Genomic DNA, 27,918 nt, shown 5'->3' on the forward strand with positions numbered 1-27,918 from the left:
CTTCCTCTATGTCTCCTACTATCACCTTCCTACATCTTTATCTGTTTACTAAGTCTAATTGGGGTAGTATGAGGATAACCGAGAACTTTATCCCATACTATATTTCAAAACGGTGCCATCTGGGTGGTGGTATCCATCTGAGAATAAGTAAAATTAGTCTTCTCCCCAGGTGAAGTATTACTTATTCAAAGTAATGCAATATCATGGCAACTTGCTGTGAAGGTATTCACAATATGAGATATAACTTAAAACGATGCCGTTTTCGATAAATTAAAACAATAAATATTCTGTTAATTCAGAAATGGCTGTGTATTAATGATGCTATTGCACTCAATATAACTTAAAACGATGCCATTTTCGATAAATTAAAACGATAAATATTCTGTTAATTCAGAAATGGCTGTGTATTAATGATGTTGTTGTTATTTGGATTTTAGGAGCATTAGCAACTAAGGCCATATTGCTCCGGGATATGCGGTGGTCATTCCCTGACCTTCCCGCATCCCCCCCTATTTGGTGGTGACGGGCTCGAACCCCGGTCTAATCAAGAAGCGTGTGCTGCGCACTGCTGCTCCTTCCCACCTGGCTACGGAGGCGCCTAATGTGTATTAATGATGCTATTGCACTCAATATACAGGGTGATTCACTACCAGTTACTCTGTACCCTCCCCCCTGCCATCCCCTATCTTCACCTGGTGAGGCATGGGCCTGCCCCACCGACTTTTGGGGTTATCTTCACTATTGACTCCATATTTCTGTCTTTCACCCCCCAGTCTTCAGTCTCCCTTCCCTCTCTAGCTATCTTGCGACTAGCGTTTGACCCTTGCCAAAACTACACAAGCCCCACACAAAAATTTAAAAAAAAAAAAATAATAAATAAATAATAATAATAATAATAAATGAACTATAACCCGTATAACTTATATCTCTTTCGGTCTGACCCAATTTCTAGCGTTTCTCCTCCCCCCTCCACTTTTTTTTTTTTTTTTTTTTTTTAGGTCCTAGCCACTGAAATCTCAGGAAATTAGGTGGCAGGACCTGCCAGAGTAAATAGTAAATTTCTAAAATACTGGTGTACCTGGTCTGCCTCCACGAGGTATAGTGTGGGCAACGGTGGGTCTCATTTGAGACCCAACGGCTAAAAGACCAGATGAACAACGGTACAAAACATTACACACTACAATATCCATACACTTTTAAACCTCTGGCCTCTACAGTGTTCTGTATCACACCACAATGTATATTACGCGGAGATGGGGGAAACCCCTGGTGCCGTTAGACCCTAAAAACACTATACACTATACACTACCAGTGCGACAAACTTGCAGGAGGTGTAGGGGGCACAAAGATAAATCAGAATCACATAGCATTGCAGGGTCTGAAATGCCTTCATCATGCAGTAGAGGACGTTGAATGGGAGGTCGCGTGAACAGCGATCCCGCTGGAAGTCAGCATTTGCGAACCGGTTCCAGAGGCAGTAGGATGGACGAGTATTCAATCGTTGAACTGGCCGACATGCACCTCGCGTATGGAGGTGCGGACTGTAATGGGTGCACCGCTCTGCGCTTGTACCAGGAACGTTTCCTGTACAAGAGTGCTCCTCATCATACGATTTTCGCACGTGTGCACAGAAGGTTACGTGAGATTGGTTGTTTCACAAGAGGTACCATGAATCGAGAGCAAACGACAAGGATGCCAGACAATGAGGAGAATGTCCTAAGTCTTACAGAAGGCAATCCGAGTATGAGTACTCGAGCGATAGGCCAACGATTGGGTATTTCCCAATCCACTGTATGGAGGATACTGTCAACAAACCAAATGAGTTCATTCCATCTGCAATGTGTCCAATCATTGGAGCCTGCGGATTATCCACTCCGGAGGACTTTTGCTACTTGGCTTCTTCAACAGAAACGGTTCGAAAATGCTGACTTCCAGCGGGATTGCTGTTCACGTGACCTCCCATTCAACGTCCTCTACCGCATGACGAAGGCATTTCAGACCATGCAATGCTATGTGATTCCGATTAGTCTTTGTGCCCCCTACACCTCTTGCAAGTTTGTTGCACTGGTAGTGAATCACCCTGTATACATAGAAAAAAAAATGTTAAATTTTCATGATGTCACTTTCAACATCAGAGAAATGGATACAAAATGACATGATTACAATGCAATATAGTAAATAATATAAAACACACTCAATAAATGTGAATTCAAAAAATAGAATTTATTAAAAAACATGAAATTTCTGTTGATAATATGAAGTTTACAAGGTAGTAATTCCCATATTTAATCTATAGGAAAATGGCACAGGTTTCTTTACAGTCAAAACTGCTATACATTTTGATTATTGCAACCCTTCTATTACATGCAATTACATAATTGGTCCAAATAAGTTCAAAGACTACAGATGTCAATTTCTGGATCAAATCTGGAACAGATAAGTTATTGGAGTTAAGTTTTGTGTTGGTTATTAGGTTAATGCTGGTAATCATGTGATTACTAAGTTAAGATTGGTAAGCACATGTATTACCAGCTGCTTTTTAAATTATCTTCTCTGTTTAAATTTAAATGAAATTACTATCTGCCAGGACAATGGTCCCTTTATGCCAGAATACAGCAAACTCAATCCCTTCTTAATGTTAAAAGTTAAAATTATTTAAAGCAATATATTAGTCCTCTGTAGCTGAGTGGTCAAGAGTGGGAGTGCAGTAGCACACGATCTTTGAGTAGACCAAGGTTCAAGCCCCTGACTGATAAATACAGTTGATCTGCCAACCTGCACTGGACCAGCATGACAGATTATGATCCATTACCCTCAACATGAATTGTTGAGGAGGCTTCCATCCTGCAGTGGATTGATAATGGCTGCTGCTTATCCTTTTTTTTTTTCTTTTTTTTTTATTATTATGTATATCTCCATACCCAATAAACTGATATTCAAAGCTTTCATGATAAGACCTATGTTATAATTAGTGGCTTCTGCTGATTTGTTAACAAGGTGGGGACCCCTAAAGAAGAATTTTAGCTAAGGATCATCACCAGTTAAAACAGTCTATTAAATTTTATCAAACATATTTTTTTAATGACAGGTTCAGATAATCCCCAAAAATTTAACAAAGGGCTCATGCAACCCCACAAGAAGATTCCTGGTTATAAGATTCAGAGAAAGAGAATACTGGCATAAAATTCAGAGAAACAGATAGTAATTAAGCTAATTACATATTATTTATGCACTGATATGTGCTGGCCACCGAAGACTATCGGTGTGTAAAAATGGTAATTACATTAATTTTTATTATTTTATTATTATTATTAGTTTCATAATTTTTTCTTTTATATTGTTATATTTCATTTATATAAAATCATTTATATTTAAATCAATTTTTTTCAAATATATTGTCTTATTTCTGGCTTATTTAGTACACATAGATTACTGTGATACTTTTTTGCAAATGTCTTGCACTTCACACTGATATTACTGTCTAACCAACTATCATCATTTCAGTATAATGCTAGCTGGGATATTCTGATTTATGGAGGTTAAATACAGGATTAAAACAGTGTTCACATCTCTGCACTGAAATATATACAACAGTTGCATAATGTTTAACTATAACAATGGCATTATGGATCACTAACAGATGGTCTTGTTATTAAATTTATCAGCTTTATCTATATTATATATATTATTATTTTTAAATAAAGTACGTTTATAAACTACTTTAAATTTAAGTAAATTAAATAAAGTTAAATAAATTTTATTTTACTCTGGAATATCATCAATGCTACCAGTCAGAAAATGTTTTTATAACTTACACATATTTAATAATTTATACATTACATTTAAAAAATTTCATTGCATAATTAAGCTGATTTCAATTTAAAATCATATCTTACTTTGACGTGAGAAAACAGAAGCTGGTATCTTATACCCAATTCACTCAACTGACTAATACGGCGACCACTAGCCCCTCCATGAATCTGTTGAATCTTATCTGTTAAGGCATCAACTTCAAGTTCTTTGGCTCGAATCTCACCTTGCATGTTCTGCAATGATATGTTTTAGTTTTAAATTGAATTATAATTAAAAATGAAAACAGTTTTTAACTGCATTTGTAAACTGTCTGTATGAAATTTTAATTATAGGCCATTTGTTAAATTTACAACAATACCTAATATTTATTTTGAAATTATTGAAACTTATAATAATTAGGTTAATTATTCAATTTTTCTCATTAAAAACCTTTAATTAGATCTTAAGATTTTTTAATTGCTTCATAAATTTCAGATAACTAAATCATGAAATTTTTAATCATTACTCTGCTTTTGCAGAGTAATGAAAATAACAGTAAATGACAGTAAAATTTATAGAGTATGAATATAAAACAGACCTGTTTTATATAGAATATAAAACTAAAATTTTCGCTCAGTAGAACATTGAAAGAAATTCTGTTAATTTCCTAGTGTTTTCAGTTTCAATAATTTTTCTAAATTTTTACTGTTGTTAAAGCCTTGTGTGCCTATTTTATATATTGTGGCATTTGTTTGGCTAGGAATAAATAATTTTATGTATAATTTATACATATTTTTATTGATCTCAAAATGACATACATTTGTACTGACTGATTTTTAGAGATTAATCACTGAACTGATTTTGAAAGTAATGCAATACAATGTATTGGTTGTTTTTGTTGTTTTGGTGTTTATTGGCGCATTGACATGGAGACCATAGTGCGCCAGGTCATTTGTTATACAATGTTCTCTGTATATAAATCTTGTTCAAATGTAAGACGGTTAAATATTTCTCTGGTATTATATTATTATTTACAGCAGATGGTATATGTTGATTGTTTATATGAATCTAAAAATATCTGATATGGGTTCCTTGTCACCTAAAAGATCTTTAAGAATAATGTTTTGTTTCCTTTATATAATGATGAAAAAATTCGTTGTCGATCATTTTCATATGTTGGGTATTCTATAAGTATATGTTTAACTGTTTGGATAGTATTGCATACTTAACATCTTGGGGGTTCTTCTGCACGTAATAGATAACCATTTGTGAAATGTGTATGGTCTATCCGCAATCTGGTCAGAACAACTTCTTCTCTCCTTGATTTCCTTATGCTCGTTTTCAAGTGCTCAACTTTTAGTTTTATTTCATATAATTTATAGTGCCTTATATACCATCATCAATATAATTTATAAATACGGAAAACAACAATGGACCCAACACGGAACCCTGAGGGACTCTACTAATAACATTAGTCCACGAAGAGCTGTGTCCATTGATTCCTACTCTCTGTCTTCTCCCACTCAACCATCCCTTTATCCATAGCAGCAATTTGCCTCCAATTCCACATTGCTCCAATTTTTGCAGCAGTCTTCCATGTGCAACAGTATCAAAGGCTTTTCTAAGATCCAAATATATGTTAATCAAAGTTATTCTTTGCATCCAGTTCCTTTGTGACTACATCATAGTATTCAATCAAGTTAGTCAGACAAGACTTCTCCTTAACAAATCCATGCTGTGTCCGAGCTATAATTGAAGTCTTGTCTAGATGATCCTGCAATGCTTCTTAAACCAGTGCCTCCATTAATTTCCCTGGAACAGAAGTTCCAGGTCTCTAATTACCCGTGTCTCCCTTTGGTCCTCCTTTGTGGATTGGGGTCAGTTGATATATTATTATTAGTTGATATTTTCATTAAACATTGTAAAAATTTCTTTTTAGTATATTATACTTGCTGTAAAACTGGAAAAAAAAAATTAATACTGTACATGCTTATAAAATTATTTTTAATATACAAATATAAAAATACTGAATAATACTTAATACCGTAATAATATTAATTTATTGAAATTAATAGCCATTCAATAAGTACTTAAGCATACCATATGTAAAAAATAAAGTAACACTTATTTTTCAATATGCAAGTGATCTATGAAATGTAGGCATTGTGGATTCATGAAGAACTCTCCTGTAAGCAAAGGACTGTTTTATGAATCCACTTTCTGGAACTGGATTAGAAAATTACTACACCCAATGTAATGTGCATGTGTGTGTGTTTTAGGTATTTAAATTAAATTTAGTGTTTAATCCTCTTATGAATCATAATCACAAACATATATATTGCTGGGAACTGGAGATAAGTAGTCAATATTCATTAAGATAAAAATAGAATGTTACAATTAAAAAAGAATTTAAATTTTTATCACTGATGATGAAAACATCACTAATTATGTCAAAGACTACAATTATTAAAAGAAAAAGTGATTTTTCTGCCAAAAAACAGTATACATTTATACCATGAGAAGAAAGATCATTAAAAGAATGATAATAGTGCTTCCTTAATTATGTTTACATACATGTTAATGAATCGCCATTTATTATTTTTCTTTTCTTTATTTTTTATATGGTGACCCCAAACACAACAGGTATTAGAACCTATTGTACATAGTATCATGTGTGGGTTGTATAAGTTTTGGGAAATACACTCAAAGGAAAGTTGGTTCAGAAAACAGAAGAGAAAAAGCTGGTTCTATGAGTTTGGAGTTGGACAGTGAATGGATGCTAACTGGTTGTGGCATGTGTCCAGACTGGTTTGGAAGCAAGTAGGGGAATTACAGATGGCAACTCAGAAGAACAGAGTCCATGTAAGCATCTATAAAAGATGCATGCAGCAGAAACAGAACAGAACAACTAAAAGACAGAAAGAGGAGACACTTTTTAACATGTGAATCATTAATTAACCTAACTGATTTTTTTTGAATGGAGACTAGAAGCTTTAAAGAGGTTTGGGAGCACTACTTGAGATGTGGCAATAATAATTTCATGGTAGTTTGGATTTTATATTTGTACAGAGTGAGTAGTTGTTCAGAAGAAAATAATACTAAGTTGTTCGGTAGAAAATTAATACTAAGAAAAAAACAAAGAAGAAAACCCAGTTTTTTTGATGCAGAGGAAGTAATATTTTTCATGTGTTTATGCTAATATAGATTAGAAGTCAGAGTAATTCCTAATAGAGATATGTGATCCTGTCTATAATTCAGGGTATCATTGAAGGTGAGCATAGGTGCAATAGACTCATTTTTGCAAGAAATAAAGTGGGACTGAGTTTTAGAAGGAACTGAAGTTAACTAAGTTTTCCTTATTCCATTGGAGAATTACCTGGAGATCAACATTTAAGAAAATGGAGGCAGATATTGGAGAAGTAGAAGCTGTTTGTGCAGGACAAGGTTTGCCAAATTGGAAGGTAAAATGTAATATGCTATAGTGAACAATATAAAAAGTTATTATATTAAAAATGCTAAGAACAAAATTAGAAAATGTTTCACTGTGGTGTAGTTTCCAGCATTAAAGTAGTTACATTTCACAATTTGTCAGAAATGGTACCTCCACCTTTTCCCAGTGCTTTAAGTTTGTTTATGAGGAATATTATGTAGCTAATAATATTATAACAGAGATGCTATATTATGATCTGAAATAAAGCAATTTCATAAAGATTCTACAGAACAGGAATATATTATTAATTAATGCCAATACAATGAAAATTATTACTGAGGGGAAAAAAATTAAAAAATTATTCAAAAAAAAAAAAAAAAAAAAGAAAGAAAGAAAGAAAAAAAAAGTCTTACTTTTAACTTTTCTAACTGGTCTCTTTTTTCCTGTAAGTGAGCCATTAATGATATAGACTGAAGAGATGTTTCTGTTTCTTTCATCCAGCCTTGGATATCTTCTACTCTTTCCTCATATTCACACCACTGTTTTATCCATGTATTAAGAGAATCAATAGTGGTTTGAAGCAAATCTTGAAGACACTTCCACTGTTGCTTTAGTGCTTGGAGCTCTTCTCTCAAAAATTCATGACCTGTTTGGTTTGTTCCTTTTAAGGCTTCTTCTAAATTCTGCTCGGCAGTTACAATCTTTGATTCACATTCTGTAAAAGTATTCTGTATAGCCTAATGTGAAAAATAACAGAGCACATAAAGATACTGCGATAAATTTTGTTATTAATTATAACAGAATTCTGTTAAATCAGCTGTTAGCAAAGAAAAACTATGTATTTCTTATAAGTGTTATTATTTATATTTAAAGATATATATTGCACTTTTTAACAAAGTGATCTGGTTTCAGTTCACTTTTGCATCTGTTAGTCTCTACTTTGAAAAGGAAGTATAACAATAGGTTGGAAAGAACAGACAAAACAAGATGGAGGAATGACTAAGGGACCAGTGTAGGGAAACAGAGTATAAATAGAGGATATGATTTGACCATGTGCATTCATGCTGATGTCCATACCAGGAAAAATGCCCAATTTTGTAAAAAATCAACAGCAACAGCATTTATAAAAATTTTATATTTTTTCCCAAATAAGTAATACAATCTAATTTGCAAAACTAAAGCATGTTATTCATAATTACAAGAGTTATTTAAAAATTTTCATTTATTCCATTTTGTTTTGATTTGATGCTCATTTTTAATAATGAGTTAGCTAGCAGATTAAATACTGTACACCTCCAGGAAAGATGCAACAGAATACAGTTAGAAAAAAAAAATTAAAATAAATAAAAGTCTGCACAAAGGTGGATGCAAATATATAAAAATATAAAGGTGCATGCAAAGCTTTCTATTCACCATAGCACCAGTGTTTTGTCAGTCATGACAAAACCATAGTGACTATTCACTATGGTTTTTGTCAGCCAATTTCTCCTTCAAAATGCATTATATTAAGAGCAGAAAATATTACCTTACTTTCATGAAATAAAAGCAGCACAAAGAATTCTCGTTTTCATTTCTCAAAATTTTTATAAGTTTCTAAAGTAACTATCACTAGACAATTTCCTTTAAATTTTGGTATTATGTCAAATACAAATAAATCACAATGCTTTTAAAGGAAAATTAGAAAAAAGGCTTTGTGACCAGAAATAAACATACTATAATATCCTTCAAACAACCAAAAAAATACAAATACATTATTTTAATAAAAGTTTAAACTTTTATTAAAATAATGTACAGAAAAATATAGCTAAAACATAAACAATATATTAAAAGCATAAAAGCATTTAACTTTTCAGCAAGGAGTTTGTTGCATGCAAGTTGGTTCCCTTGAAGTAAACTCTTATAGCAGTGAAGTTATTTTGTGAAATTTTGCAAAAACAGAAATTTTGTACACTAAATAATTTAAAATAATATATTCTCATTTTGATTTTTATTGCCCAATAAATTTTCTCACAGGGTTAGTTTCCAGGTAACCCCTGTATAAATGAGAATTCATTAATATTGGGGATCCCCCCCCCCCAACAGAAAGCCTCTGTACTAAGGTAAAAAAAAAAAAAAAAATCTTCAATACTAAGCTACTAAAAAAACTCCTATAAACCATGACCGATCTCTAAATTGACACCAAAGCATAACGGAAGTTATATAATATATAAAATTATGTGTAAATTTGGTATATTAAGCTTGATATACTCTCATCAATAACATTAATAAATACAGGAAACAACAACGGGCCCAGCACTGAACCTTGCAGGACTCCACTAATAACATTAATCCAGAAAGAGCAATGCATCATGTCCATTGATTACCACTTTCATCCATAGCAGTAACTTTCCCTTAGTCATGCTGCTCCAATTTGTACAGCAGTCTTTTGTGTGCAACAGTATCAAAAGCTTTCCTGAAATCCAAGTATATGATATCAACATTATTTTTTGCATCCAGTTCCTTTTTCACTGTATCACAGTATCCAATCAAATTGGTCAGACAACATCTGCCTTAACAAACCCATGCTGTGACTGAAGTGTAATTGCCCTCCAGTATAAATGATCCTGCATTACTTCTTTAACCAGTGACTCCATTGTTTTTCCTGGAACAGAAGAGCTAAGCTAACAGGTCTGTAATTATTCATGTCCCCCCTGTATCCCCCCCTTTATGAATTAGGGATACACAATTCACATTTCCACAGGGACCTTGAATCCAAATTTGCTCTCATAATTATGGCTAAGGGTTTGCTGTTTCCCCTCAATATAACTGGATAGATCCCATCCACCCCAGGTACCTTTTTTTATGTTTAACATCAACAATGTTTCTTCCACTTTCCTCTCAGTTACCATAAAATCATTCAGCTTTCAGTTAGAGTTTTAATAAACTTCTGGCATCCCCCTCCCTAAACAATTCCCCATGTGTGAATGTAGATGCAAAATATTCAGCCTATCAGCAGGCCAAGCAGGGTCATCAACAGTTAAACTATTGACATCAAGTGGACCAATGTGATTCAGCCCCTCCCTTCTACTGTTAATATAAGTAAACAAGTCTTTGCTGCTTTTCTTGGCATTCTTTGCTAGAGAATCCCTTCTTGTAATCTGCTTTGGCTTTCCTAACCTGATTTGTGACTTGACTGCAGACTAGTTTATCTACTATAGGCTTCGGTATCACCTGATAATTTTTAAATTTCCCATGCATTTTTCTTCTCTGCCTCAATTACACCCATTCTCTTTGGTTCTTAGTTGATATGAAAAGCCTAGTAGCTTCTACAATTTCATGAGCCGACAAAAAAAAAATTTTTATTTAGTCCCCCCCCCCCCCGTTAAAATTCCGGTTGATTCTTGTAGATTTGATGTTGCTGAATTCAAATATGGCAACCATATTACTGCAACCCCCACGAGTTTTAAGGGGAAAGGGATTAAAATCAAAAATTAAGTTTTAAATAAAAAAATTTCATATTTTAAGAAAATGTTATCATCATCATCAGCCATTTTCAATCCACTGCAGGATGAAGGCCTCTCCAGCAACTTTCCAGTTCCTTCTGTTTTGAGCTCTCGCCATCCATTTACTCAAAAACTCATGAATTTCATCTATCCATCTCCGCCTTTGTCTTCCAGGTTTTCTTCTAGCTCCTCTTGGGTACCATTCTGTTATTTTCTTAGTCCATCTGTTATCATGTCTTCGAGCTATGTGTCCTGCCCAAGACCATTTTAGTTCTTTAGTTTTGATAAGAATGTCCTTTACTTGAGTTTGCTGCCTAATCCATGTGTTTCTCTTCTTATCTAACAGTCTGATTCCCAATATAATTCGTTCCATTCTTCGCTGTGTAGTTCTTAGCTTCTCTTCCATTCTTTTGGTGAGTGCCCAAGTTTCACTTCCATAAGTCATGGTGGGGAGTATACATTGATTCATTGTTTTACGTTTCAGACAAACTGGGATATTGCTCTTCAGTATGTGACTATATTTCCTGAATGCTATCCATCCAAAATTTATTCTTCTCTTGACTTCCAGCCATTTATCATTATTACAGCTAATAACTTGTCCCAGATAAGTATATGACTCCACCTTTTCAATTACTGCTCCTTCAATCATTATTTCCCTTTCCGTGGCATACTTGTTCATCATTACTTTTGTTTTAGCCATATTCATCTTTAGTCCAAAATCCTTACTAACTGTGCATAACTGATTAAGATTTTCCTCTAATTCTTTGGGATCGTGGCTTAAGACCACAATGTCATCTGCAAATCGTAAATGGTTTAGGTACTCTCCGTTCACATTGACTCCTTTCTGCGACCAGTCTAATCTTCTGAAAGCTTCCTCAAGGGCAGCAGTAAACAGCTTCGGAGATATTGTGTCTCCTTGTCGAACTCCTTTCTCGATTTTAAATTTGCTACTGTCTTTGTCTAGTCTAATAAAGGATGTAGCACTCTCATATATTTTCTTCAAAATCATAATATATGGAGTATCTATGCCTTGTCTTTCCAGTGCCCGAAACATTGCCTTATGCTGTATGGAGTCAAATGCCTTTTCATAATCCACAAATGCCAGGCATAATGGTGTTTTATATTCATTTGCTTTCTCCATTAGCTGTGATATTACGTGAAGGTGATCCATAGTTGAGAATCCTGTCCTAAAGCCAGCTTGCTCTTTCGGTTGATTCTCATCAAGTATTCTTTCTAATCTGTTAGTAATGACCCTTGTGAACAACTTGTAGATATGGGATAACAAGCTAATTGGTCTATAATTTCCAATTTCTGATTTATCTCCTTTCTTATGCAGCAAAACTATGATTGCATTATTCCACTGCTTAGGCATCACACCTTTTCTAATGCACTTTGTGAAGAGCCTTGCCAGTTTTTGCGTTATGTCTCTTCCTCCCAATTTTAACAACTCTACAGTAACTTCATCTTCCCCCGGGGCTTTCCGATTCTTCATTTTCTTCAATGCATGTTCTACCTCATCAGGAAGAATATCGGGTATGTCGTATGTGTTGCTACTTTGCAATCCATCTTACCCACTGCTGGTATCATTCCCTCGCTCCTTGTATAATTCTCTATAGTAGTCTTCTGCTATTTGAATTATGCCTTCTCTGCTGTTTATAAGTACACCATCGCTATTCTTCAGTTTCAGTATCATTTGTCTTTCTGCCTTACTGCTCATGGCTGCTGATTTAAATCCTTTGTTTTCCCTTAATGCTTGTTCTACTTTTCTTGTGTTAAATCTTCTTATGTCCTCTCTGAGTCTCTTTCTAATGGGTTTGCATAACTCAGTATACTCAATTTTCTCCCTGTCAGTGTTTTTCCTTGCTCTTCATTTGTCGTCTTTGGTTCATCATGACAAGTGTTATATACAGTATGTTATGTTATATACAGTATTAAATATTGAAAAAATGGGTCTATTTATAAAAATATTTATAAAAATATTCATCAAATAACAAAACAATTATTTTCTAATTTTTTTGTCTTTTATAATCATCTACTGGTGTTTCCTGTACCAGATTCCAACAGTAATCTGCCAACATATTTGGACTCCATTTTCCCTGGTATCTTTTCTCCATTTGAGAAATATCTTGGTGAAACTTTTTGGCATGTTCATCAGAGGCAACTCCCATGTTTTCAGGAAAAAAGTCTAAATGGAAATGTAGGAAATGAAGCATTAATGACATGTTGCATCCCAACTCTGTATGCTAAAATCAGCTCATTCACGATTTCACTGTAATTTTGTGATTTATCATTGCCTAAAAAGTTCTGGAAGACATTTTCAAATGCAATCCAGGCTATTATTATGTAGCATTTAATTTTTTAGTGAATTCTTCATCTTGGAATAGCAGTTTGATTTGAGGACCTAGAAAAATGCCCTCTTTTATTTTGATTTGAGGAAACTTTTGCTGCAAACAGGAAAATTCTTTTTCTTTTTTGTCCATCACCTTCACAAATATTTTTATCAAACCTATCTTGATGTGCAATGGAGGTAAATAGATTTTTGACTTATTCACCAAGGAGGATGAGCTACGTTTTTTTGGTCTGATGCAGTTTCTGAACGGTCTGGCCATTTTTTTCCCCCTGTACAGGCAATCCCTTCACTTGGCTGTCCCACTCACATAAAAAAGCAGCATTATTCAGTGTATCCACATTGCAACTCAATCAGCAAAGCTACCACTTTTAGGTCGGCACAAATATTCCATTTGTATTCTTGATAGCATATTTTTTGTAAAAGAACCTGTAGGTTCTCGTATGTTTCCTTCATGTGAACTGCATGGTCCAATGATATAGATGGATACTTATTTCCATTATGGAGTAAAACTGCTTTCAACTGACCTTGGATGAATCAATGAAAAACCTCCACTGCTTGGTGACGTGCTCCAGATGTAACTCCTCATTAATTCCTGAACACTGTTGGAGTAATTGGTCATGTTACATTGCCTCTTCCTATAAAAAGACACCCTGACACTCTTTTCAAGAAGATTCCACTGCTGAAGCTGTGATCCTAGTAATTGAGCATTGGTTTTGGAGAGGTCCAAATCTCTGACCAAATCATTCAATTCTGACCAAATGATTAGATGCAGTTTTGCAGTATCAAGGGTTGAAAAGTGTGGACTTTTATACATTCTGGGTTCTGCTTCATCTGGAGACTCCTCTAATCACGAATCAGAGTCAAGTCCATAAGTTTCTGGTGGCTTTGGAACTGGCATTGTACGCAACTGGCCTTAGAGCAGAAGGTATGTTGGGATACTCTACTTTACACTTGGATTTCCCAGAAAAAAGCAGAATTATTGGTTAAGCAAAGTAACAATCATTTATGTGGTCTCAAGAATCCCATGATATCACTAGAACATTAAAAGGCATTGATTTTTGATCACCTATAAGCGCCTGTTAATGTCCTTGAACATAAGCTATGCGAAATCTTTGGAGCCCATTCTTTTCTTGAACTCTGACGTTACATCCAAAATAGAGTACACAGGCGTTTCTCACAAGTTGTAGCAGCGGGCCCTGCAGTGATTTTAATAATACTTCTGTGCAAATGTAGAAAAAGCTAGAGGGCTTATTTGCATTAGTAGTGACATATGATGCAAAAAAGAAAGCTTATACAGCATCAGCCGAAAAAAACAAAATTTCCCATTTCACCTCTCCATCTGATTCAAAAGATTGTCCAGTTCTTCCTTGAATTTATTTAAGCTATCAACTTCCAACCAGATGGAAGTTTGTTCCAGCAATCAACCACTCACTGGCTAAAGGCAAATTTCCACACATCTATTCTGCAACTGACTTTCTTCAATTTGAATTTATGCCCTTTCAAGTGCATAATCTGAGCAAGCTGGTTCAAACCACTTAAAGCCTTAAACACCTCAATCAGATCACCTCACAGATCTATAAATGCTGAAATTTCACGTGTGGACAGGTTTTGCAGGTACCACGAACAGAAAGTTTTTAATTATACTTAGCCGCTTTATTGACTTAATTGTTAGATTAAATTATTTTCTATAAGTAGCTTATAGACCTAGTCAAGCTCTGGGGTTTATTTTGAATTTAGATAGCGTGATTTGGAAACTAAATAATACCTCGTGTCTGTAGATTAACCATTCGTAACTTGCCGCCATTTTTATACGATACAAAGTGTGCTAGCGTAAAGTTTAACCAAAAACTAATTGCGTAAAGTTTAACGGAAAACTAGATAGCGAGTATAATAGTATCAATTAATCAGTAAAATTTAAATGCTGCACCAGCCAAAAAAATTCCCAAGTTACCCTGAGAGAGAGAGAGAGAGAGAAGTAGAAAGGAATCACCAAGAAAGAGAAGAATAATGATATCCAGCTCAGGACCTTGGGTGTGCCAAACCCATACTCACCAGATGTGAGTCCCCGGGGATAATTAATCTTATTAAATTTCATTGTCAATTGAATTGTACTTTTTTAACTAAATAAATATAGCGACCTAGTTATTATAAGCGTGGCATCATGAATTGATACATATAAGTTAACAGGGGATAAGAAAACTCATATAACATAATCAGAGATAATATTCGATACCGAAAAACAAATATATAGTGTTATAACTGCATTGGGATATAGGTTTAGGGTTATTTTTATTTGTTGTTGTTTTTGGTTTTTAGGAGCATTAGCAACTAAGGCCATATTGCTCCGGGATATGCGGTGGTCATTCCCTGACCTTTCCGCATCCTTCGTATTTGGTGGTGACGGGCTCGAACCCCGGGCTAATCAAGAAGCGTGTGCTACGCACTGCTGCTCCTTCCCACCTGGCTACGGAGGCACCCAGTTATTTTTTGTACTGGAATTTTATTGAACTTGAATAGAGATCATGACTCAGACCAGAGCAACAAAATAAAAGGCTCAAACTAGTGGAAGTGCTGTGGCTCAAAGTAGAACTGAGGGGGGCAGTTGTCCTCTGAATCACAGTCTATTGAAATGCACTGCTTGTTTGATGTTTGTGGGAGCGGGACATGATATTTCCAAGGGGAATGTCTTTTGTGTGTGTGTGCGATGTAAGGAGTGCTAGGAAATCAGGCGGCAACTCGGCATTGTTATGGGCTTATATGAGAACTTGAAAGACAGGGTGGATGCCCTCGAAGGATTTAAATTAAGGGGCCCATCAAGCTCTCAGCTGCCCACATCAATGCCAGAGCTTGCACTTGCACTTCACGCAACACAGAGGCAACCCCTAAGGCAGAATGCGCTGGTCACAAAGGAACTAGCTGTAGGTGACTCTACTGTCAGGGAAATGGGGAACATATTGTGCAAAAAGTATAGATGGAATAGGACCAGGGTATGTGTGCCAGGGGAAAAGGTTCATGACATTGTAGGGCATATGTCATCCTTTGGGGGGCACAAAAGGTGATATTGCTGAACACGTTGGCACTAATGATATTAAGAGCAGGGGAATGACAGAATTACTTAACAAGTACAGGTCACTGTTGAAAAAAAGCCATGAATTAGGGTTGAATTTGGAAGTGTCTGCAATTCTGCCCAGACACGACAGGAAGGAGTATATGATGAGAGCCCTGTCAATCAATTCGGCCCTGGAGAGAGAGAGATTGTGCAAGGCTCAAGGGGTAGAATTTTTCTCAGCCTGGTCTGTGCTTGTTAACAGGAGAGACTGCTTCTACAGGGATGGGATACACTTTAACAGAAAGGGTGCAAGAATATTTGCTGATGCTATTGAGGCAGAGTTAGGTGGGTCGGAAAACTGCTAGCTTGGGGGGGGATACACGGACTAATAAATTAACAGTAGCCGCTGGCAGAGGTAAAAGTGATTTTTGCACTACTTTTATTGAAATGCAATTGAGCAGCAGCCTGGAAAGCAAGGCAGTGGGAATTTCCAGGACTGCTGGGGGTCATAGTGGAACAAATAAATACATGGGCTGTGTTAGTGTAATTAAGAGTAGAAACAGGTGCATGTATACTTGCATGTACACCAATGCTAGGAGTATAGTTAATAAATTCGATGAGCATGAAGTGCTAGTCAAGACATCAAAGGCAGATACTCTTGGGATATCAGAGACATGGTGTCACACACACATAAGCAGTGCAGAATTGGAATTTAGGGAGTACAATGTGTATAGAAAGAATAGACAGGACAGGAAGGGAGGAGGGGATTATACTTTAGTTAAGAAACACATAAAATCTAATTAAGTGTATCCAATTGATGTTGGTGTACAATGCAATGTTGAGTCTCTTTGGTGTGACATAAGCACTGGAAAAGGAAAAATGAGAGTAGGTGTGTGTTATAGACCTAATGAATCTGATGAGTATAATGAGCAATTGTGCAGAAAAATAAAGTGGGCCAGTAAATTAGAGTGTCTTATAATGGGGAATTTTAATTTCCCAGATATTGACAGGAATTTGTGGGTTGAACACTCACACATTAGCAAGGATTTTGTGAATTTACTGGATGATTATTTTCCACAGCAGTATGTTTGGGAGGCAACTAGAGGGAGTAATACTCTTTATCTGATTATCTGTAATGATTCTTCATGCATCAGGGAATCTGCAGATAAAGGAACCACTAGGTGGCAGTGATCACAGTGTGCTGAAGTGGGATTTACTCAAAGAGGTAACTACCTTCAAGGGTAAAGGGAAAGGTTTTTGCTTTCGTAAAGGTGACTACGGTGGTCTGAGACAGTATTTAAATTCTATATGGTGGAACCAACTGATGATGTTACCAAAAGTAAATTCAAAATGGGAAGCATTCAAAGAATTAATCTTGGAAGCTACTAAGCTTTTCATACCAAAAAAAGAAACATATTGTTCAAGATATAGGCCTAAATGGATGTCAGATGAATTAATTAGACATGTGACAGAGAAGAAAAATGCATGGGATACATATAAATTAAGATGTGACACAGAAGCCTACGATAGATATAAACTGGTCTGTAACCAAGTTACAAAGGAGGTTAGGCAGGTGAAGGCAGATTACGAGAAATCTTTGGCAAAGGATGCAAAGAAAAACAGCAAACAGTTTCTTACTTATGTAAACTCTAGAAGGAAGGGGATGAATCAGATTGGTCCACTTGATATCGATGGTTCAACTGTTGATGATCCTGCTCAGGTAGCTAACAAACTAAATGAATATTTTGCATCGACCTTCACACATGAGGAGTTATTCAGGGAGAGGAATGCCAGAGATGTATTCAACTCTGGCAGTAAGCTAGATAATCTTGGAATAACTGAGAGTAAAGTGGAGAAGAAATTGTTGAAGATAAACACAAGAAAGGCACCTGGGGTGGATGGAAACTATCCAGTCATATTAAAGGAGGTGGCAAAGGAAGTAAGCAAATCCTTAGCCATAATTATGAGAACTGCCCTGGACTCAGGGGATGTACCCATGGACTGGAGATGTGCAAATGTGACCCCAATCTACAAAGGAGGATCAAAGGGAGACACAGGTAATTACAGACCTGTTAGTTTAAATTCTGTTCCAGGGAAATTAATGGAGGCACTGGTTAAAGAAGCATTGCAGGATCATCTAGACAAGACTTCAATTATAGCTTGGACACAGCATGGGTTTGTTAAGGGGAAGTCTTGTCTGACTAATTTGATTGGATACTATGATGTAGTCACAAAGGAACTGGATGCAAAGAATAACTTTAATATATCATATATTTGGATCTTAGAAAAGCCTTTGATACTGTTGCACAAATTGGAGCAATGTGGCATTGGAGGCAAATTGCTGCTATGGATAAAGGGATGGTTGAGTGGGAGAAGATAGAGAGTGGTAATCAATGGACACTGCTCTTCATGAACTAATGTTATTAGTACAGTCCCTCTGGGTTCAGTGTTGGGTCCATTGTTGTTTTCTCTATTTATAAATGATATTGATTTATAAATCAAACATATCAGGCTTAATGTTCAATTTTGCAAATGATACGAAGGTTGGCAGATTTGTTAATGACACTAATGACAGTACACTGCTGCAACAGGATCTAGAAAAGTTGAGCAGATGGGCTGAGAGATGGCAAATGAAGATTAACATTGACAAATGTAAAATACTACATATGGGAAGCAGTAATCCCAGAGTACCGTATCAACTCTATGGTACCACACTGACAGTAGTAGAGAATGAAAAGGACCTGGGGGTAACAGTGCAGGCAGACATGAAGTTTTCTGAACAGTGCAGGCAGACATGAAGTTTTCTGAGCAGTGCAGAAGGTCTGCAAGAGTAGCTCATGGTGTCTTGTCAATGATATACATGAATTTTTCTAGCAGGGATAAGGAGGTGATTATGCCCTTGAAAAAGCAATGGTCAGACCACACCATGAGTACTGTAAACAGGTCTGGAGGCCTCATTTTAAGAAGGATGGAACGAGTTGTTGGAATGAGTACAGAGAAGGGCAACAAGATTGGTGAATGGAACAAAGGGTTGCTCTTACGAAGAAAGTCGTAAGTTTGCAAATTACAGTGTCTGGAAGCTAGGCACCTGCAAGGTGATCTGTATTTCATGTGAGGTGTATAAAGCCTTGAATCGTTTGAGCATGCTTAATGCCGATGGGATTCTTCCTCTTGCTCAGAATAATCGCCTGAGAGGGCATAAATTCAATTTTAGGAAAGACAATTGTAAGATAAATGTGCAGAAGTTTGCCTTTAGCCAGCGGGTGATTGATTGCTGCAATAAACTTCCATCTGTCATTGTAGAAGTTGATAGTTTAAATAGATTCAAGGCAGAACTTGACAAACATTTGGAGTGAGTGGATGGGTGAATAAGGGATGGTTTTTTTTTTTTTTTTGATTGATTCTATATAAGCTTGCTTTCTTGCATCATGTGCCTTTGCTAATGCTAATGCTAATTTGCAGAACGTAAGTCTTTCTTGTTAAGAGCACCCTTTTGTTTCCATCACCAATCTCATTGCATCACCATTCTCTGTACATGTTGCAGCAGCTCTACATCCTTCCTTAAATGAGGCCTCAGACCTGTAGGCAGTACTCAAGCTGTGGTCTGACTATTACTTATACAAAGTGATAATCACCTCTTTATCCCTGCTAGAAAAATTCCTGTATATCATTGACAAGACCCCATGAGTCGCTCTGGCACTTGTCTGCAATGCTCAGAAAACTTAATATCTGATGGAATAATCACCCCACATCCTTTTCATCCTTCACTACCCCGAGCGTAGTAGTGTACAATTGGCACATTACTCGGGGTTACTGCTACCGTAAATAGTACTTTCAACTTGTCAATGAAAAATTTCAGTTGCCACCTCTCAGACCATCTGCCGAACTTTTCTAGATCCTGTTTGCAGCTGCATACAGTCGTTACTGTCATTAACAACTCTGCTAACCTTTGTATCTTTGGAAACTTGGACAATAAGCCTGCTATACCTTCATTAATATCATTGTTAAATTTAGAAAACAACAAAGGTGTCAACACGATCCCTGGAGGAATCTACTAATAACATTTATCCACGATGAGCAGTATTCATTGATTACCATGTTCTGCATTCTCCTCTCCATCCTTTTATCCATAGCAGCAACTTTCCCTTAATGCCATACTCTTCCAATTTGTACATCAGCCTTCTATGTGAAACAGTATCAAAAGCTTTTCTGAAATCCAAGTATATGACATCAAAATTATTTTCCCATCCACTTCCTTTGTGACCACAATCTAGTATCCAATCAAATTGATCAGGCATGACATCCCCTTAAATAACACATGCTGTGTTTGAACTATTGCTGCAGTCTTGTTTAGATGATCCTGCATTGCTTCTTTGACCAGTGACTCCATTACTTTTCCCAAAAGAGAAGTTAAACTAACAGGTCTGTAACTGCTTGTGTCACTCTTTGATCCCCATTTGTGAATTGGGGATACATTTGTACTTCTTCAGTCCTGGAGTTCTGACTCCAAGGATGCTCTCATAATTATGATTAAGGGTTTGCTTACTTCCTCTACTGCCTCCCTTAATTTAACTGGATAGATCCCATTTACCCCAGGTGCCTTTCTTATGTTATTTAATGTACGAAAGAACGCGAAGTATTTCATGTAAGGTTAAGGTACATGCATGTAAGAACACATTTTTTTTTTTTTTAAATGAAACATGAGTGGTATTAGAAACTATAGTACTTAGTACCATGCATGGGTTGGAGACTGAAAAGATGAAAGAAGATATTTGTTTACATTAGAGTTGAACTTCTGTAGATTGTAATTTTCAGGACATATGTATGAAGGCCGGTCCAGAAAATAGAGGTTGAATGAATAAAGGGAAGAAGAAAAGTTGGTTCTGTTAATTTGATGTTGGACAGTAAAAGGATGTTGACTGGTTGCAGCACGTGTTTGGTCTGCTTCGAAAGAGAGAGTGGGAATTATAGAAGCCAATTCAGAAGAACAGTGCAAATGGAAATATTTATTAAAAAAAGTATGCAACAGAAACAGAACACTTATGAGACAGAATGGAGAGACTCTGTTAGAGATAAGTCATTAATTAATCTAACCGCCCTCTTTTGAATGAAATCTACAAGCCATTAATTGATCAACAATATTATATGGTAGGGTAGATTTGTGATTTGTACAGAGTGAACATCTGTTTGGAAGAAAAGTAATGCCAAGAGTGAAAGAGCAAACCTAGTTTTTTTAGATGCAGAGGAAGCAATATTAGTAATGTGCTTATGCCAAGAGAGAACTAGAACTCAGATTAATCCCCATATATGATCTACCTAGAATCGGAATGTCATCAAGATAAGCATAGAGGCTTACTAGAAATCGGAATGTCATCAAAGATAAGCAATAAGAGCAGGACTGAGTTATAGAAGGTTGAAATCAACCAGGACTGAGTTATAGAAGGTTGGAAGAATTACCGACGTTGTTCAGCTTTAAGGAATTGGTAGTAGATATTCAAGAAGTTAAAACTGAGTGTGCAGAGCAAGGTTTCCCAAACTGGAAGATGGAATGCAATATGCTATCATCAGCAAAACTATGGATTGGATTTCCTGTCAATGGAAGGTCATTAATATACAAGAGAAAAAGTGTGGGATAAAGAACTGAACCTTGGGGAACACTAGAATTAATGGGAAAGTCAGAAAAGAGAGAGAGAGAGAGAGAGAGAGAGAGAGAGAGAGAGAGAGAGAGAGAGCCATCTACCATCACAAAAAACAGTTGGCAAACAGATGGAAGCTTATTTAGAAGACCTTTATGCCAAACATGATCAAAAGCCTTTGAAATGTCAAGAGCAACTGCATGAGTTTCACCAAACTTTTCCACTGAATTTGACAATAGATGGGTAACGTAAGCCAGAACATCACCTGGCGCCTCCACAGACAGGTGGGCAGGAGTACCAGTGCGTAAGACACGCTTCTTGATTAGTCCGGGGTTCGAGCCCATGACCACCAAATACGGGGGGGGGGGGTGCGGAAAGGTCAGGGAATGACCACCGCATATCCCCGGAGTAATATGGCCTTAGTTGCTAATGCTCCTAAAAACCAAATAACAAACAACAACATCACCAGTGGATTGCCACTGACAGAATCCATACTGGCAAATGATGATCAGATGACAGGTTTTTAGACAGTTTAAGAGTTGGCTGATAATTGATCTCTCTCTGTTACTTTAGAAAGAGCAGAAGTAATTGCAGTGGGACAATATTTGGATGGAAGGGATATGTCGCCCTTTTTAGGAACTGGCTGAATATGAGCAAATTTTCAAGAAGGAAAAACACCTTTGGGATAAGAAGTTAAAAAAGGCAACATAGAACAGGGGTAAGTCTAGTAGCACAGGTTTTGAGAACAAATAGAGAAATACTATCACTACCTTGAGCTTTCTCAGAAGAAGCTTCATCAAAATCCTTCTGACATCCTTTTGATGGAAGACCACAGGAGGCATTGAATGGAATATACTGGGAATGGTGGGAGGTGGTTTACCGAGATCATTAATACATGAGTTGGAAGAAAACTAGGATGCTAGAAGGTCAGCTTTATCCTTGGCTGAACTGGTAATAGAACCATGTGGTTTTGACAGAGGCAAGCACAGAGATGGGCAAAAGTTGCAGCCAATAGCTTTGGCAAGAGACCAGAATTTTTGGCTACCACTTGGACAAGAAGCAAGTTTTCTATATTAGTCTGTTCAAAATCTAGTTTACAGTTGTTGTGAGCTTTGGTGTAGACAGAAATGAAACTAAAGATTTGGAAACAAGCCATTTACAATAGGCAAATTCTTTTCTTGAACAGCTTTAACACATTTATTGGAAAACCAAGGTTTATATAAAGAATGAGATTTTAAGGAGGAGTGTTGAATAAAGGATTTCTAGAATAATAATTTCACGATACAAATCTGAGCAAACACTGACATCAGAAAATTTGAAACAGTAATCTGACACCAAGGAAAAGAAATCTCACAGATCATCCCATTTCTTGCAATGCATTTTTGTAATTCCAAACAACATGAGGTTAGGAATGGCGACAAGAAAAAGGCTCCATTGGAGAAGAGACCATCACCAAGTTATGATCGGAGGTGCCCAGAGCAGCACTGATCTCAATTGTGTACTTTGAAGTGCTGTTTGTGAGAAAAAAGATCAAGCATGTTGGCTTTGTGGTCAGGATTGTCTGGTTGTTATTTGGTTTTTTTTTTTTTTTTTTTTTTATAGGAGCATTAGCAACTAAGGCCATATTGCTCCAGGAATATGCGGTGGTCATTCCCTGACCTTTCCACATCCTCTGTATTTGGTGGCGACAGGCTCGAACCCTGGTCTAATCAAGAAGCATGTGCTACGCACTGCTGCTCTTCCCACCTGGCTACGGAGGCGCCTGATTGACTGGTATTCTGGTAGGTAAATGTACAATGTGTGTGATGTCATTAGTGTAATTGCAAAAGCCTCAACATCTCGACCACCTGGGTCCATGTGACTAGAAAACAGAAGCCAGCTGGAGTTGTGGACAATAAAATCACCAAGGAAAATTACCTCACTGTTTGAAAGGTTGGACTGGAGAAAGTCAGTTTCAAAGAGAGAAAGTCAAAGAGTTCCAAGTGATTAGTGGAGCTAGGAGAATGATAGAAGTAACAGATGAATTTCACAGGATGTGGTAGAGAGATTTTCAGCTAGAGAAGATCAAAAAGAGGAGATTCCAAATTACTAAGTCTCTGACAGGGAATATCAGAATGGACATATACACAAGTACCACTTTGAAGTGAAAGGAATCATGCACTGAATATTTTGGACAAATGAGATGAGAGCAGTGGTCGAATCAACTGTTAACTGAGATTCTTCCAGAAAAAGTTCATCGGGTTGGGCAGACTGTAAGTGGAAATGGACATCATTGAAATTAGAACTGAGACCACATTTATTTGTGAAATGAACAAGGAAATTTAGATCTTTTCACAAATAATTTTGCTCTATTAGTTTGACAATTCACAGTCAGTAGTAAGAAAAGGTGGGGGACATGCTGTATGAAGTAATGAAATTTTTGGACATGGCATACACATGGTAAGAATATACCCAGCTCCTTGACATAATGTGGCCTCAACAATGCCCCCTGAATACACACTACTCGGACTCCCTCCAGTCACTATCTGGCAGAGTAGAAGTAGCAAGATTATACACTAGCTGATCTGGAAGCTTCCTAGAGAGTTATCAATAGGTTTGGTTGGTGTCTAACTAGAGACCAGACGGCGAACACCATTTTAGAGCTGTACTCTTGAAATAAAAGAAAGACTGGATCTCACCATGATATCCATCATAACCTCAAAAGACATCAATCATACTGCATGATGAAAGAGATGGGAGAGGGTTTATTATATTATACAATTATGAAATTGTAGAATCTTATTTCCAATTTAAACACAGTTCACAATTTACACTAATGCACAGAACACTTGTTTACAAATACTAATTCATTAAAACAGTTATTCACTTTGTTTACCACTTGCTCTCTGAAATGCATACACTTTTTGAAATGAAAAAATGCTTGCTTGGTGTGGAACCCACTATGTATACCAGTAGAGAAGTTTCTAGAAGGCTTACAATGTTTATAGCGAACTCTGTCGAAAGTTCTAGAACTTTCGATGGAGGTGAAGGTGATTCTTGCACAACTTCTATTAGAATAAATAGCGGACTGGAGGGAAGGGTGCTGGGGGTTTCAGGGACTGATGGCAGTCATCTTGAAACAGATGGGCATATGGGATGTGTTAGGGTAACTAATAATAAGAATAGGCACATGTATATTTGCATGTATACCACTGCTAGAAGTATAATAAATAAATTTGATGAATTTGAAGTGTTAGTCAAGACATCAAAGGTGGATAGTGTTGGGATAGTAGAGATGTGGTGTCACACAGATATAAGGAATGCTGAACTGGAATTTGGGGAGTACAATGTGTACAGAAAGGATAGACAGGATAGGAAGGGGGGAGATGTTATGCCGTTAATTAAGAAAAACATAAAATCAAAAGAACACTTGTTTACAAATACTAATTCATTAAAACAGTTATTCACTTTGTTTACCACTTGCTCTCTGAAATGCATACACTTTTTGAAATGAAAAAATGCTTGCTTGGTGTGGAACCCACTATGTATACCAGTAGAGAAGTTTCTAGAAGGCTTACAATGTTTATAGCGAACTCTGTCGAAAGTTCTAGAACTTTCGATGGAGGTGAAGGTGATTCTTGCACAACTTCTATTAGAATAAATAGCGGACTGGAGAGAAGGGTGCTGGGGGTTTCAGGGACTGATGGCAGTCATCTTGAAACAGATGGGCATATGGGATGTGTTAGGGTAACTAATAATAAGAATAGGCACATGTATATTTGCATGTATACCACTGCTAGAAGTATAATAAATAAATTTGATGAATTTGAAGTGTTAGTCAAGACATCAAAGGTGGATAGTGTTGGGATAGTAGAGATGTGGTGTCACACAGATATAAGGAATGCTGAACTGGAATTTGGGGAGTACAATGTGTACAGAAAGGATAGACAGGATAGGAAGGGGGGAGATGTTATGCCGTTAATTAAGAAAAACATAAAATCAAAAGAAGTACATCCAGTTGATATAGATGAACAGTGCACTGTTGAGTCAGTTTGGTGTGACATAAGCACTGCGAAAGCAAAAATAAGAGTAGGAATGTGTTATAGGCCTAATGACTTGAATGAGTACAATGAACAATTGTACAGAGAAATAAGAGTGGGCTAGTAAATCAGAATGTCTTATAATGGGGGATTTTAACTACCCAGATATTGACTGGAACTTGTGGGTTGGTCACTCACACACTAGTAAGACGTTTGTGGATTTATTGGATGATTGTTTTCTGAAGCAGCATGTTCGAGAGGCAACCAGAGAGGATAATACTCTTGTTCTGGTTATCAGCAGTGATCATTCGTGTATTAAGAATTTGCACATAAAGGAACCACTAGGTGGTAGTGATCACAGTGTACTGATGTGGAATTTACTTAAAGATATAATTATCATCAGGGGTAAAGGAAAGGGTTTTTGCTTCCGTAAAGGTGAGTACGGTGTTCTCAGACAGTTTTTAAATTCTGTACAGTGGGATCAACTGACGATGTTACCAACAATAAATTCTAAGTGGGAAGTATTCAAGGAATTAATCGTGGATGCTACTAAAAGTTTCATACCTATTAAGAAATATTGTTCAAGGTTTAGGCCTAAATGGTTATCAAATGAACTAATGAGACTCGTGACAGAGAAGAAAAATGCATAGGATGCATATAAATTATCAAGCGACACAGAAGCCTATGGCAGATATAAGCTAGTCTGTAATCAGGTCACAAAGGAGGTTAGGCAGGCAAAGGCAGATTACGAGAAATCTTTGGCAAAAGATGCTAAGAAAAACAGCAAGGATTTCTTTACTTATATAAACTCCAAAAGGAAGGGGATGAATCTGATCGACCGACTTGATGATCAACTGTTGATGATCCTGCTCAGATAGCAAACAAACTGAATGAGTATTTTGCATCTACATTCACACATGAGAAATTATTAAGGTTTGAAAATGGCAGAAGGTTATCAAATTGTAGCAAGATACTTAATGATTTTGTAATAACTGAGAGCAAAGTGGAGGAGAAATTGTTGAAGTTAAACATAAGAAATTAAACATAAACACTAGAGACGGTCGTTTTCAAAGCCGCTAAGTGGATTTTTCTTATTTATTGATTTGAAATTATTGTTTTTCTAAAACTTTTGATTTAAATTTAGTAGTATAACATTATTTTGTGATTTTCTGATTAATTTGGTGTATTTATTCTTTACTCGGCCTTGTAATTGCATAAAAGTATCGGTAAAGGTTTCCACGTGTTTCAACTCCGCTAACCGTTCGTAATTTTCCCGCCTTTGTGATACGATATACCGTACTAGATAGCGTTAGTTGAACTTCGTTAGCTGTTTGTTTGGTTGGTTTTTAGGAGCATTAGCAACTAAGGCCATATTGCTCCGGAATATGCGGTGGTCATTCCTTGACCTTTCCGCATCCTCCGTATTTGGTGGTGACGGGCTCGAACCCCGGTCTAATCAAGAAGCGTGTGCTCAACTTCGTTAGCAGTTAAATTGTACGTTTAAATAAATACATATAACGACTTAGATTACAAACGTAATATAATTAATTTTATTTAACATAATTAATTATACATATAACCACTTAGGTTACATAACATAAATAATTAGTAAAAACAAATAATTAATACATAACTTGATACGAAAGTTATATAAAGGGATTTCGCAGATAACACTCGTTACTGAAACGTAAATATTTCGTAGATAACACTCGTTACTGAAACGTAAATATTCCGTAGATAACACTCGTTACTGAAACATAAATATAGCATTATAACTGTGTTTGGATACAAGTTTAGGATTTAATTTTGTACAGAAATTGAAATTTTATTGAAAGTAAATCTAAATCATGACTCAAACCAGAGCAGCAAAGCAAAGGGCTCAAGCCAATGGGAATGCTGTGGCCCAGGGGAGAACTGAGGGGGGCAGTTGTCCTCTGAATCACAGCCTTGTAAGATGCACTATTTGCTTGATGTTTGCGGAGCAGTCAAGTATGGGACATGATACTGCCATGGGGGATGTCTTTGTGTGTGTGTGCGATGCAAGGAGTGTAAGGAGATAAGGCGACAACTCAGCGTTGTTATGGGCCTATATGAGAGCTTGAAGGATAGGGTGGATGCCCTCGAAGGATTACAAGTGAGGGGCCCATCAAGCTCTCAGCT

At 36.5% G+C, this 27,918-nt stretch overlaps 1 protein-coding gene across 3 annotated transcripts in view; it reads right to left on the bottom strand.

Annotated features, from left to right (window-relative positions):
* LOC150084856 (muscle-specific protein 300 kDa-like) overlaps window positions 1–27,918 on the bottom strand; it is a 1,257,473-nt gene that overhangs the window by 963,637 nt on the left and 265,918 nt on the right. For all 3 annotated transcript variants that reach the window (XM_090376651.1, XM_090376652.1, XM_090376650.1), the window contains 2 exons: window positions 7,636–7,959; window positions 3,897–4,046 (listed from right to left, as the gene is read on the bottom strand). In XM_090376651.1, the coding sequence (XP_090232777.1) occupies window positions 3,897–4,046; window positions 7,636–7,959 (474 nt within the window). The remainder of the gene's footprint in view (window positions 1–3,896; window positions 4,047–7,635; window positions 7,960–27,918) is intronic.

The sequence above is a fragment of the Mastigoproctus giganteus genome, chromosome 6 (genome assembly GCF_048544385.1).
Source record: "Mastigoproctus giganteus isolate SK-2022 chromosome 6, ASM4854438v1, whole genome shotgun sequence".
Lineage (NCBI taxonomy): Eukaryota > Metazoa > Arthropoda > Arachnida > Uropygi > Thelyphonidae > Mastigoproctus > Mastigoproctus giganteus.